This window comes from Cottoperca gobio, chromosome 8 (genome assembly GCF_900634415.1).
Source record: "Cottoperca gobio chromosome 8, fCotGob3.1, whole genome shotgun sequence".
Classification (NCBI taxonomy): domain Eukaryota; kingdom Metazoa; phylum Chordata; class Actinopteri; order Perciformes; family Bovichtidae; genus Cottoperca; species Cottoperca gobio.
Window position 1 is genome coordinate 23,231,319 of NC_041362.1, and position 14,142 is coordinate 23,245,460.

The 14,142-nt window shown below is 40.6% G+C and overlaps 1 protein-coding gene across 1 annotated transcript in view; it reads right to left on the reverse strand.

Annotated features, from left to right (window-relative positions):
- Positions 1–404: 404 nt before the first annotated feature.
- The window catches only part of prr12b (proline rich 12b), a 30,960-nt gene continuing 17,222 nt past the window's right edge, over positions 405–14,142 (reverse strand). The window contains exons 5-17 of the mRNA XM_029437501.1: positions 13,270–13,431; positions 10,131–10,205; positions 7,202–8,024; positions 6,010–6,593; positions 5,807–5,923; positions 4,648–4,781; positions 4,269–4,419; positions 3,416–3,980; positions 3,176–3,295; positions 2,653–2,750; positions 2,298–2,429; positions 2,080–2,175; positions 405–1,379 (exon numbers count right to left, since the gene is read on the reverse strand). Of these exons, the coding sequence (XP_029293361.1) occupies positions 1,245–1,379; positions 2,080–2,175; positions 2,298–2,429; positions 2,653–2,750; positions 3,176–3,295; positions 3,416–3,980; positions 4,269–4,419; positions 4,648–4,781; positions 5,807–5,923; positions 6,010–6,593; positions 7,202–8,024; positions 10,131–10,205; positions 13,270–13,431 (3,192 nt within the window). The 3' untranslated portion in view covers positions 405–1,244. The remainder of the gene's footprint in view (positions 1,380–2,079; positions 2,176–2,297; positions 2,430–2,652; positions 2,751–3,175; positions 3,296–3,415; positions 3,981–4,268; positions 4,420–4,647; positions 4,782–5,806; positions 5,924–6,009; positions 6,594–7,201; positions 8,025–10,130; positions 10,206–13,269; positions 13,432–14,142) is intronic.

Below are 14,142 nucleotides of genomic sequence, written 5' to 3' on the forward strand. Positions count from 1 at the left end.
ATGTTTCTAGTATGTAATCTACATGGCATAGCACTACAGCCATGTGAGATATCTGAACATGGAATTTGATAAAAAAAAAAAACATGGGCATTACAGTAATATGCTGCTAAAGCAGCTTCCACGCTTCTGGATTCAGATTTTTGGAACATGGCTGCAGGGACAGAGAATCACTGAGGTCCAACACTGATGATCAGGTCGAAACAGTCCCACAAAGATGGACGCACACTGCTGCTGTGCTAAAAAATATCCTTTCATTGGAAATATAAGTAATTAAGTATTAAGTAAGTAATTGAATTAAACTTCTACCTTGTAGATCTCTTGTGCGTGTCTCTGTATCAGCTCAAATCCACTTGCTCATGCATTGCTCATACTTTAGTAAAATGACTTTAGCTGAACGTGGTTAATTCATCATCACTTTTTATTTCATTATGTCAAATACAGGAATTTCATGTAAGAGCAACTGGAAAGTAGAGAATGAAGTAGCTGTACAATATTTACACATCAAAACAACAAAATTGCTCTGCAAGAATATCCTCTGAGAGGTCAAATAATAGGAAATATCCATCAACAACAAACAGATAAAAATGACTAACATCAAACACTGACATTTATGCTTTTGGATCACACTTCCTTGGAGAAAGACGTGCTTTATTTTTTCATTCGTCGTCTTTACAGGCATTAAATCCTTTTTCTCGTTGTCTTTTGAAGAACAAACAGAAAGAACACAGCTTAGTTTGAAATACATTTCCCCACTGCTTTCTAAGTGAGGCAGGTAGGAAGAAGAGACTATCTTATAGTTCCTTTAAACCTTACTTCTGTCTCACTCAAACCTAGTTTTACCTGTGTCGGGCTGATAGAAGCAAAGAATTGCAGATGGGCCATTTTATATATATCCCTTTAAAACAGTTTTCAAAAATAATATCAGCGAACAATCCCATCTAAGGAAGGTATTTTTTAGAAATGGCCTTGTATAAATTAAACAAACCATAGTTAATGCATACTTATAGACAGCTTGTTTGTGCGTCTGTCAATATTCTGTAGGACAAAGATCTCTTTTGTAGGGCTGACCAATAATAAAACAAAGACTTTAAAAGTTAAACCTCCGACAAACAAACCAACAGTGGCTGTTTTAGTTTGAGCCCTCGCACTACTAGCATCCGTACAGTGTGATTCTTTTCTTCTGGATGCCTCCATCTACTTAATATTGCAGGTGGAAGTGTGAGTGTGGTGGCTGTGGTCCTCTTTCAGGCCTTGGTACTGAGGCTAAACAGTTCCATGAAGGAGTTAAAGAGGCTCTCCAGCCAGCCCTGGTTAGCCATGCACTGCTGTACCACCTCCTCCTGGCCAGGGTCCTCCGCTGCCTGCTCAATGCTGTCCGTCTGCTCAGGAAACAACAAGTCAGTTACATACAGTACACTGGCTGTAATGCAACTCTTTAGAAAAAACTAAACAAGGAGAGCTTGCCTATAACTAAAAGGGAATATTTATGTGTGTGTGTGTGTGTGTGTGTGTGTGTGTGTGTGTGTGTGTGTGTGTGTGTGTGTGTGTGTGTGTGTGTGTGTGTGTGTGTGTGTGTGTGTGTGTGTGTGTGTGTGTGAAGTGAAGAGGCACAGCCAAACAATTTCACATCACAATGCCTATACATTGTGAATACACTGTGAAGTGCAGGAAAAGATCCATCTGTTACTGACAAGAAGGAAAGCTGAAATCTAAAACCTTCCATATGATGTCACCCTCCAACTCCAACAAAGATTACATAGAATGCCAAGTCCCACTTGTTGGGCCAGGCACTCACTACATGGATGATAAATAGTAAATGGACTGCATTAATAAGGTTTTCTAGTATTTGCGACCACTCAAAGCGCTTTTACAACACAAGTCAGCATTCATCATAGGCTTCTGTGGTCATCAGTAGTAATAAACATTCTCGCACACGAGTGCTAGGACATCGGGAGCAATTTGGGGTTCAGTATGTCCGAGGACACTTCGACATGTTGACCTCAGGGGCCGGGGGTAAATATGCCAGTTCTAGCAACATAAACACGCTAATACATTTAACATGAATGCAGCCATCCTTACCTCCTTCTTGCAATGCAGAAAGGTGTGATACTTGTAGTGGTGAAGGGAATGATACAGACTGTAGTTCTGGCAAGTTTCAATTGATAGCTTCAGATCCTAAAAAGGGTTGTGAAAGAAAATAAGTTTGAAGAAAACACTGATCTTCATCATTGTCAAACCTCAGGGATAGCATTGCACATCACAGTGACAGGGACTACTCTGTGTGAAGGGACACTGACCTGTTGCTTCGTGATACTCCTCTTGACTCGGTTGAGGGTTTTGCGGTTGTAACCTTCCCCACCAAGGTGAACTTTGACAGCTCCAGATTCCAGCGGGTCCGCCATCATTTTGGGAAATATGTGTAAAGCCTCCTGGAGAGAGGAAAGCACCATGCATTCAGAGGCACAGTATCTGAGTACAGCTCAGGTTTAGTTAACACTCACAGATGTCAAAATAAAAAGTTCCTTTTTAAATGTATCATTACCCATTATAAACCCATACCGTACACCAATTATTATTATCATCAACAGACAGTCACTTCTGACAGACTTTGATTTGTGAAGTGGCTGTAAAACAAACCAGAAGGATGTTTACCTGGTGCTGAACACTTATGCTGACTCTTCTCAACAACCTCTTCTTCTGGTCACTGAGCAGGCCATCGATCTTCCTCATGGGTGGCAGGTACAACTCATCTGAGGAGTTACAGTAGCAGAACATGCATTCAGATTTCAATTTTAAACGCACAATGTCATTTTCTGCCACTAGAGGTCTCTCAAATAAAACAATCATTTTAGGACTTCATCATTGCAGTCAGCTTCTCGCAGTTAGATTCCTTTATTGTTCATCGTTCAGGAGGTTTTTACCAGGAGCTTAAGTATCCACAGATCCTCCTCTCTAAAACAAATGGACCTGGTGATTAAAAATGGTAAAAACAGTGAATAAAGAAGTTTTACGTTAATAATCAGTGTTTGTCCAACACTGCTCTGCTGCCTACCAGACGTCCAATCACTAATATCCTTTATCTGTTTAAAATATATAGTTAAAAACAGATCTAAAATGTGGCTTAAAACTGGATAAAAAGGTTATTGTGTTCCTCCAGGTCCTTCTGAGTGCTCACCATCAGTGTCCTCCAGTGCTTGGATCATGTCAGGGTCGAGTGCTGTACTGACCAGCATCTCCACGTAGCTCCGGAAAATCTCCCTCATGGCTCGGCTGTTAACTCCAGCCCGCACAGGTCCTAAACACAAAGAAGCTGCAATGAAGAGCTGAACACAGCAGAAACTGACCGTTATTACACTAATATATGATTAACAAATATGTGTGTACCATACACTCACACACACACAGAACAGCTGACCTTCGTCATCACTGGGTAGGGAGGAGTCAGAGGAGGAGGAGGAGGATGGCACCTCCTTCAGCCACTTCTTTCTCTTCTTGGGGGGCGCCTCAGCCTTGTCCTTAAAAGTCTTGGCTCTAGAATTCCGGTCCATCTTCTTCTCTCCCCCTCTCTTCTCCTCTAACCTCGCAAACTCTACTGTGCCATCTCTCCTCTCTCGCTCCTCTCTCTCCTTTTCCTCTTTCTCCTGATCCCTTTGTTTCTCCTTCTCTTTCTGCCTCTCTCTGCCCTCCTTTTCTTTCTGCTCCCTCTCTTTTTCCCTTTCCTTCCGTTCTCTGTCTTTTTGCTCCCTCTCCTGTTTCTCATTTTCTCTCCACTCTCTTTCTCTCTCTTTATCTGTATTCTCCTTCTCTTTTTGCTCCCTCTCCTGTTTCTCATTTTCTCTCCACTCTCTTTCTCTCTCTTTATCTGTATTCTCCTTCTCTTTTTGCTCTCTCTCCTGCCTCTCCCTTTCACTCTGCTCCCTCTCTATTTTTTCCTTTTCTTTCTGATCCCTCTCTTTCCACTCCCTCTCCCTTTCTTTCCTCTCCCTCTCCTGTTTCTCCTTCTCCCTATTCCTTCTATCCCTCTCTTTTCTCTCTCTCTCGTATTCCCTTCTCTCCCTGTCCTTTTGCTCTTTCTCTCTTTTCTCCCTCTTGTTCTGCTCCCTCTCCGTTTTTTCCCTCTCCCATTCCATTTCCTTCGCCTTCTCTTTCTGCTCCTTCTCCTTTTGTTCTATGTCCTCTTTCTCTCTCACCATGTTCTCTATCTCTTTCTGCTCCCTCTCCTGTTTCTCCTTCTCTATATGTTCTCTCTCCTTATTTTCCTTTTCTACTTTCTCCCTGTGCTCCCTCTCTCTTAATTCTTTTTCTCTATCTCTCTGATCCTTCAGCTCTCTCTCTTTCTGTCTCTCTTTGTCATCTCTCTCCACACGAGGTGGGGTTTGATTGTGAATGGTGGGCAGCTGTTTAGGTAGTGACTGGCGTCTGTCAATCAGTCAGTTAAAAAAGAAAGACACAGAGTGAATGAAGCTTGCACGTCTGAAGGCGTAGGAAGCAATTTAGTTATTTGAAATCAATCTAAAATCAGTTGTTTTAATGTAGTTTAGCTCCAAACCTTGTATTACTTTCCAGTTTATATCAGTCCATCTTTATGCCCCTACCTCTAAATGACAATCAGAAACATTTGTCAAGAAATCAAACTCATATCCTTACCTCAGAGTGAGACCAGCTCTGTGCCACGGCTTTCGAGAACACACTCGGACATAATCTTTTTTGTTGACGTTCTCCAAGAACTTCACATACAAGCGCTGGTAGCGCATTTTGGCATCACCAAAGTAACCCAGATACTGAGGTCAGAGACATTAAGAATAACAATAACAATTTAGTAAATAGTATTGTTCTGTATAAAGACAATCTAATTATTTTACACGAGATGAAAATGAGGATGAATCAAACTGGGTACTCTTCAATGTCCCAGATTACAGAGAGTGAAGTGTTAAAATACTATACTGTGAAGCTTTAAATGGCACATAGAAGAAACAAATCAGACATTAGTGTCTACAGCTTAACACTCACTGCTATTAAGAAAGCACTTTAGCACAAATTCAACTTTAAATCAAGCAGTGGCTATTCTTATAGGCTTCTTAAAGAAGTATGTGTGGATGTGGTTCAGTCATTTGGTATTAGACTGATATAAAGAAATTGTTGAATAAGAAACAATAAGTAGTCAGCATGTGTATTAGAATCATAAGAGAGAAGATATGGAAACTGAAAACAGGAAATCAGCCAGAAGAGATATTACATACACCTATACTATAAAATCATTAGTGATGCCGAAGATCCTTTACTTTGACACCATCATATGTGTATATGCATAGATGTGGGCTGGTGCCAGACTACAACAAATGGTCAGTTTGACGCCATTCAATAATTGTTCAATAAATAACTATTTTGTTGTTAGTTTAGATGTGTTTTCTCATTTAAATGTCATCATTTTACAAAAGCATAGCAGTGAACATGATAAAAGTAAATACTTTAAGATGTTTATTGTTGGTGGATCGGAAATAACACAAACTGGCAGTATGTTGCTTTACTTCCGTGCTGGTACTCCAGTCTATTCTCCAGATGGGAGGCTTGCAGACTGCCATCTACTGTAGAGGATAAGTCCCTCGTATAACACCACTTTAAACAATCCAAACTTACCCTTTAAGCTTAAGAATATCCTTTTGGGAAACAGGGCCTTGGTATGTACCATAGCAAGTCTGACATCACTCATTTGTTTTGAACATGCAGAACGAGAAGTTTTCTGCTTAATGTCATTTAGTATTGATTGAACCCGTGTCCTGAGTTAAACGTCTGCTGGAAAACTCACATTACTGGTTGCACAGAACTGCCTTTGACCATCTTTGATCTCTGGGCTGAATTTCTGGAGCAAGGCTTTCTGCACCCTCCAGATGGGTGGGGGCTCCCGGCCTGTTTGCAAGGCCATCTGGTAACACAAACAAACACAGTGTATACCATTGTAAAGTTATTTATTTACCGATACATACTTCAGGGAGCTATGGGGGGACTTACCTTCAGCGTCCCAATGTCCTCAGTTCGAACCACAAACTCGTCCCGTTCACGGAAGATTCCCTCGCCTCCACTCTCACTGTCCTCTTCTTCACTCTCCCCAGCTATGGCGGCGTCAGCCTGCTTCTTTGCCAGGTGGAGGGAGGTGAGACGCTGGGATGCTGGGGCCTCTTCTGGCGTTGGAGGTGATGGTGGCGTAGAGGATGATGAAGGTGAGGAAGAGGTGGGTGAGGAGGGGTAAAGCAGCTCAGCTTCAGGTTCCTGGTCCTGATCAGAGGAGGATGGGGGAGGTGTGGTGGATGGCGGGGTAATTGATTGGCCCAAGGCAAGGTTGGAGAAGGGTGAGGACAGGACGACCGGAGGGGAGGTGGAAGGGGGGGGGGAGGTACCTGCAGTGTGAGCCGGTTGGTAGGAGGGCTCCTGCTGCTCAGAAGGAGGATAAATTGGATTTGCCTCTTCCTCCCCCTGCTGGATCGGCAGTTGAGAGGGTATGGAGCGACACAGGGGAGGGAGGGGTGAGGGTGAAGAATAGGATGGTGGCGAGGGGGAGACGGACGGTGATGGAGGTGCAGGAGTTGGCACAGGGCCTGATGGAGAATCTTAAAAATAGGGTGGGGGGAGAGACATTAGAAAGTTAGGAGAAATGACATTGACATCGCGCTTTCATTCCCTGCTTTGTGTTCATGCAGGATGTCTCTTAAAGTTGCAATTCATTCACCTGTCTCCGAAACTTGAACACTGTCAATCGATTTAATTAATTTAATTAATATTAAAATCAAGATAAAAAAAAAAACGCTTTTAACTCGTCCTTGTACTTTGCAGTGTCTGCTATTTCATCTATTCTGCTTGAGTCAGTGGAAGTCAAAGAAGGCGTCTTTTAAAATTCAAAGAGAAAACTGACATCTTACATCTTGAAACATCGCCCCCCATATACAAACACTTGTTATTACATGATTGAAGGTCCATCCTTAGAGCACATTTAGTCAGGGGAACCAACTCCATGAGAAGCTGTTCAAGATAGACCTCAGACAAAGATAGTGAGTTGACCTTCAGTTAAAATCATTTTGTTAAATTACTATTTCCAAGGTTAACAATTAACTTTCAAGACATGATTTAAAAAAAAAAGTGAACAGGGGAGAGGTTGACACATATAGAAAGCTAAAGTGGCAGGCAGATGAACAAACACAGACATTACCTTCAACATTAGGGACCTCTGAATTCTGCATTTCAAAAATCCTTTCCTCTTCCTCATCCTCCTGCTCTTCTAGTGCTCCCTGCTGCAGATGCTGTGGATCTCTCATTATTTTGCCTCTGTCTGCAGTCTCCCTGCCTGCCTCCTTCTCTTCTTCTCCTACAGGCTTAGCTTCCCTCTCTTCTGCTTTTTCTGTATTCGACTGTGGGTAGACCAAGTTTTGCTCTTCCTTGTCCTGTAGGTGATCCTGTGTGTACGTGAGCTCCTCCTCTTTTCCATTCTCCATACTGGAGATGAGGGGAGGCATCGCTGGGAAAGTGGGGTTGAGCGGCGACTCCTGCGGGGTAGGCGGGGACAGGGTGGGTGGGGCCTTGATCATGGCAGAAGCCATTGCAGCAGCTAACGAGTGTGGGGTGTCATAGAGGGCAGAGATGGCAGATGAGATGCTCTTCTGCAGGTCCTGGTTTTTACTGACTGAGTCCTCCTCATCAGAGGAGAAGGAGGGCAGCGTCTCCAGGTTCCTATTTAGCTCCTCATCCAGTGGCTTGCAGGGACTTGGGCAGCTGCTGAGAGCCAGGTTTGCCCCCTCGCCCTGCCCAGCCTCGATGAATGTTCTTGAAGGCTGCTGTGGAGGAGTTACTGGTAGAGGGGGGGGAGGCGGGGATAAGTGCCTGATCCCTCCCTTCAGAGAGGAACAGAGACTTAGGGAATCCTGCTCATGTCCATCATGTCCCAGTTCAAGGTCTGACTGTTTTTTGCCTGTCTTCAGGAAGTCCAAAAAAGATGCCATGAAGCCAGGTTTGAAGTCGAAAGCCTTTTCGTCAGCCTGCAAAAGGCAAAAGACCATAATCTCTTCACTGATGAGTGATGATGCTGTCACTCCTTGTCAACTGCACTGGCATAGCTTAGCTGTATTCCTCTGTACACCGCAAAAACAGTTCCAACTAGTAATTCAAATCAAATCAAATTTATTTGTATAGCCCAATATCACAAATTATACATTTGTCTCAGTGTGCTTTACAGACTGTACAGGATATGACACCCTCTGTCCTTAGACCCTCGCATCGCACAAGGAAAAACTTCCTAAAAGTGTCTCATGTTCACTTAACAAGACTGTCTTCAAAGGAGAGCTGTTTACCACTAGGTGGCAGCGGAGCAAGCCATAACCATAACTTTATTAGCTTATAAAGTTATGGTTATGATGAACATGTTAGCAAACAGATGCCACGGTGATGCCAACTGTGTCTGCCTACTGTTACAGTGGATTTAGTTGTAATTGCTAACACAGCTGCATGCTGCTGCAGGAAACAAAGTAGATTGAAGTGGTGAGAGTAAACACACAAACAGTAAAGTTGCCGATGGTAAATCAAAAGAAAAGCTGAAAAAAAGCTAAGGGGAACAGCAGATTGTTGATTCTCTATGAGTTCATCATTACGTGAGACCCCTTTCAGAATTTTATACACATTTGACCCATTGTTCATAGTGTTTTCCTCTGTAGTTTCCTTTGTTTTGGGATCTTCTAGAAATGAGCACTAGTATCTTGACAGACAATCCCTCCACTAGCAGATACTGACATGTCTTTTTAATGGCTTCAACCAACTGACAATTGTTTTCATTACCAATTGATTTGATTAATTTCTCAATTAATTGATTTTCATTTGGTGTATAAAATGTCAGAAAATATCGTTGTTAGAAAATAGTTAATAGAAAGTAGTCTTGTTGTCAGTCTTGTTATGTCCAAGCAAAAGTCCAAAAACTAAAGATGTTCAGTTTACTATCAAAGGTAATGCTAGGTGTTTTTACTTAAAAATGAATTAATGATAAGCTATCATCAAAATAGTCGCAGGTTATTTTTCTGTTCACTAATTGATAAAGTGATATAGTATCAGCTCCACATACACATGTGGATATATGCCTGTAACTCATCTGATCATTCTTCGAGGGTCTGCCAGATGTTGTGATGTTGCTAAATACTGACACTCATTTCTTAATTTTCCCTGAAACACATATTTCAGTTACACCTCAGGTGATCAAATGATTAATCACATGTACGCTCGTAGCAAGAATAGTCAGAGACTACATCTGCTACATTGTTTATCCTTTAAGAAAATTATGTTTTTTCTGCAAAACATTTGTAATTTAAAAATATTAATTTTATATGTTTGGAATCCCTAATATCTTTCGTTTTAATTACAATTTGGAATGAACAACAATGTAATATATTTATGATATGAAAATACATTCTCAGCACAAGTGAAATTATAAAGAAAGATAAGTTCCACATTGCAAGGTGCAGACAGGGAAATTGCACGAAAGGTCAACAATATGAATGACAGCTATATTCTTGTTGTGTATTGATTCAGCTGATGTGTGTATCCTAATGGATGTATTCATCGTGAACAATGCTATAATGTACAGTCATTCCAAAACATTGTGTGATCAACTTGACTCTTAACTATTTTAAAAAGTGAAACATTTTCACTTACTTATTCAGCTCTAAAATGAAATACAGGCCCTTGCTATGGGTAATAAAGCTTAACAGACAGCAGGTGGCAGCAAGGGTTCCGCACTGAGAAATTAAGTAACCGTGGCAACAGCTGCCCTGGTAACAGCCATCTCTCTCCTCTCTCTTTTGTCAGTCAGAAAGAACTGTCAACAATAACCTCCTTCTCACTAAACCTCAAATCACAAAAACATGACTGAAAATGTAATTATGGGCTTTTTGTTACACTTGAGACTGCACCACTATTTCATTTTGTTTTAAAAAAATACCTGGGCAAAATGCTACCTTTTTTACACAGGTACTGGCATAAGTGCCTTTAGGCAGCTGAGGTGTGAAGAAGGAAGAGAATGTGCTGCTCTCTCTACCAGAGGCTTGAGTATGAATGGATGAGGTCTGCATTATATATGATGAGGGTGTAAAGCAACCTACCGAACTGGAGAGCTTCTGCATAGCATCCCAGGCTTCAGGATTCAATGGATCGTCAATTTCTTTCTTCCACCTCATCTGTGTTAACATCAGAGATTTCAAAAATCTTTACGTGAACAACAATGTCATGTGATCCCTTTCAAGGTGTTTACAGGTGTCAGTTATCTGCAAGATTTCATGGTGGGGGTTGTAATTATAATCTAATCTAGATTAGTTATGAAGAGGAAGAATGTATAAGTGTGAAAGGATGAGTGTTCAAATAATTACTAACTGAGCTGTATATAAGTTTAAGTTGATTTAAAAATCTAAGGTGCCACGTCACAGTCAAAATAGTTACTGCAGATACTCGTTATACTTTACTGTTGCTGAGGCAACTAGATTTTATTTCCCTCCAACGTGAATTACAGTTGAAGCTGACATGCACAGGGCCTCTGCAGCTAATCTTTATCTACAGTGCTTTCTCTAGCACGCCCTGATATCAAGAAGTATCTTTTTCTCTGCATTATTTTTCATTTTCAATAAATAGAGACAAAACATCAACAATAAGAATAAAAATGACAATGACTGACAAATTGTAGCAGAACAACATTTCATACATATTGTTACCTTGAAAATAAATACTGATGTTTCGATACATATCGATTCTGAATGTTTGAAACGGTTTCAACACTCATCATCGATACACCGGTAGCAGCTAAATTTTCCTGCTCTGTTTTTCTCTCAGATAGTTTTGCTGGTGTTCCTTGCAACAGAATGTGGATGTAAGAAAGAAATTTTAGGTTACAATAACAGGTTTCTGTATAGCATGTCTATAATAGTAATTACCTCCATTGTATTTTTAATTGCACGGCTGTTTATTTTTTGTTTTAGTTTATGACACTTTATTGCCTATGCATAACGTATACAAAAATATGACGTATACAAAATATCGGCAACGCGCTGGTGTACGTTGATATAAGGTAAGGCATAAGTAGTATTCGTTAAGAGCACGCGGTGTTACGCTGGGGTGCGTTGTTGAACGCTGATGTTTTGAGCATGTTCAAAATTACCGGACGTACCCAACGTGTACTTCATAAGATATGCAGACGTTACGTTACATTAGACATACGTGAATACTGAATACGTACGTAAATACTTACCTACGTAAATACAGTTTTGTATAAGTGATACGCTTTCAATAGGTTAGACATACATATAATAATTTGTTATGTATTCGTTATGTATACGTCAGCTACAACACCGCTCTGGAAAAGTTGGACGTATTTGGACTTTTTGAGCTACTTTTCATATACGCCGGCATACGTTTCTGCCATACGGAACTGTGTGACAGGGCCTTTCATAAAAATCTCAAATGTTATGCCCTCAATTTCTCCCCTCTGGTGTAGAAAATGTCATCGAATATCGATATTTTACAGTGTGTTGTATCGTAGTTAGAAATTCCAGAATGGTGACACACTAGTAATAAAACAGAAACAATAAGATCTGCCTTATGTTCTGTCAAACTGCTACTTTCTTTCACACATATGTTCTGGCGAGCATGAGTCAAAACAAAATAGAAGTGAGCACAATCTCATCTGATAGATATAAATAAATCAATAATTGATTGTGTGCATGTGACGTCACGCTTATTTCCCAACCCGGAATTCAGCCATGTTGGATGGTATACAACCAAGACGGCGGCCGTTCACGTGTGAGTTGCTGCAACGCTCCGTACTTTTCTTTGTATTTAAACGTCTAAGAATGAAAGAAAATGCCAACCTTGTGCGCAGTGTATAATTGTGGTAATAACGCTACTCGTGACCCAAGGAAACGGTTCTTTAGATTTCCTACAATCATCAAAAACAACGATCCACAAAAGAGGGATGAATTACTATCTACCAAACGCCGTAAACTGTAGCTTAGCAACATAAATCGTAAGGATTTAACAGAAGAATAAGCACAATTCACCCGTGTGTGTGGCATACCTATCAATTCTCCCGTTTTTTCCCGGGATTATGCCGTATTTTCACTTCTATCCCGATTTTCTCCTGTTTAAATATTTTCCCGTAATTATCCCGTATTTTTTAACCTTTCAGAAAAAGAAATAGGCCTAATTTAAAAAAGTGTAAAGTGGCCTCCGGTAAAGCAGGTGGCAGTATTATGTTTAACTTTAGCTGAAAAACGTTATCCACCAGTAAACGCACAGAAGAAGAAAACAGGAACAATAACACAGAAAAAGAAAGACGACAACATATGGATGAGTCACAGTGAATGGATAGATAGATGGAGACGCAGTTGTACCTGCCAAACAAGTTAAAACTTTATGTAAGTACCTGCCAAATGAGAGGAGACCTTCCCTTATTTATTAAAAGAAGAGTCGGGCAAACTCGTGCTTTTTGTAAAGTGTGCCATTCAGAGGTTAGCATCGCACACAGCGGAATTAGCGAGAAATGTCCCTTATTTTGAAATTCCAATGTTGACAGGTATGGTGTTTGGCGACCACTTTATATCTGGTAAGAGTTCATGCTAAAGCTATGTTTACGTTTATGTTAGCGAGGATAACATCGCCGCTCTTTTCACTCACAAACCATGGCTTGATCGGTGTATCTCGAGATCTTTGAGAGTGATTTACACGGGCATGGACGAGCACCCTGTCATCTTTCACTGGTTTGGTAAGAAGACTACCAACCCAGCCAGAAACAAAGAAATTATAAGCACCTAAGCTCTTGTATGCCTTCATTTGTGCGTTGGTTGCCCACGACGTTTGTAGCACAAGATAGTTCACAATATCAGGATATTCAATCGGCGGTAATGAATCTAAATCCTCAATATAATCCGACAGTTTTAGCGTGTACGGGTCAAGGCCGTAAATTTGGACTTTTTTGGAATTTGGAATCTTGCTTTTGCAGAGGACTCAGAGAGTCAAAATACTTTGAAGAAGTCAGAGTTGTATTGTTGTAGTTGTTCACTTTAGACGCCATTTTTGATTTGTATATCATCCAACATGGCGTCCATTCCATTTAAATATACATTGCAAGATCTGCATTGAATTCATATAAAGTACACACCATCCTTTCAAACCATTGAAACGTGTAATACTTGTCATTGAAATAATTACAAATAAATGTACACGCTTCATTATCTTGTCTTGAGTCAGGTTCACCTCATTTCTGTTGATGTCTATGGCGGCGCTGGGTCCAGGACTCAGTCCCAGAGATGGAGCCGACCCCACCGATCCGTCAGACAGAACTGGTTCGGTGCTGGACAGCGAGTCTGTCCTTAACAATGATTCTGATGGAGACATGGTGGGAACGGGCAGTTTGATCTGAAAGACAGACAGGTTGGGTAGGAGGGTTAGATGGAAGACATTCAGAAGGACTTTTAATCCTTGTAAAGCGGTAAAGAAGTTGTTTTGTTGGAATTGCTGTAGGTTGTAGGATATCTACCACATAGGTCAGTAATGCTGATTGTGTTAAATTCCCTAGGGTTGGTTTTACAGAGATATATTACACCATACACACACACATACATACATACATACATATATATATATATATATATATATACCTACATATACATACATACATACATACATACAGGACTGTCTCAGAAAATTAGAATATTGTGATAAAGTTCTTTATTTTCTGTAATGCAATTAAAAAAACAAAAATGTCATACATTCTGGATTCATTACAAATAAACTGAAATATTGCAAGCCTTTTATTATTTTAATATTGCTGATTATGGCATACAGCTTAAGAAAACTCAAATATCCTATCTCTAAATATTAGAATATCATGAAAAAGTATACTAGTAGGGTGTTCAACGAATCACTTGAATCGTCTAATTAACTCGCAACACCTCCAAGGGTTTCCTGAGCCTTGAAAAACACTCAGCTTGGTTCAGTAAACTAAATCACAAGTATGGGGAAGACTGCTGATCTGACTGCTGTCCAGAGGACCATCATTGACACCCTCCATCAGGAGGGTAAGACACAAAAAGAAATGTCTCAAAGAGCAAGCTGTTCACAGAGTGC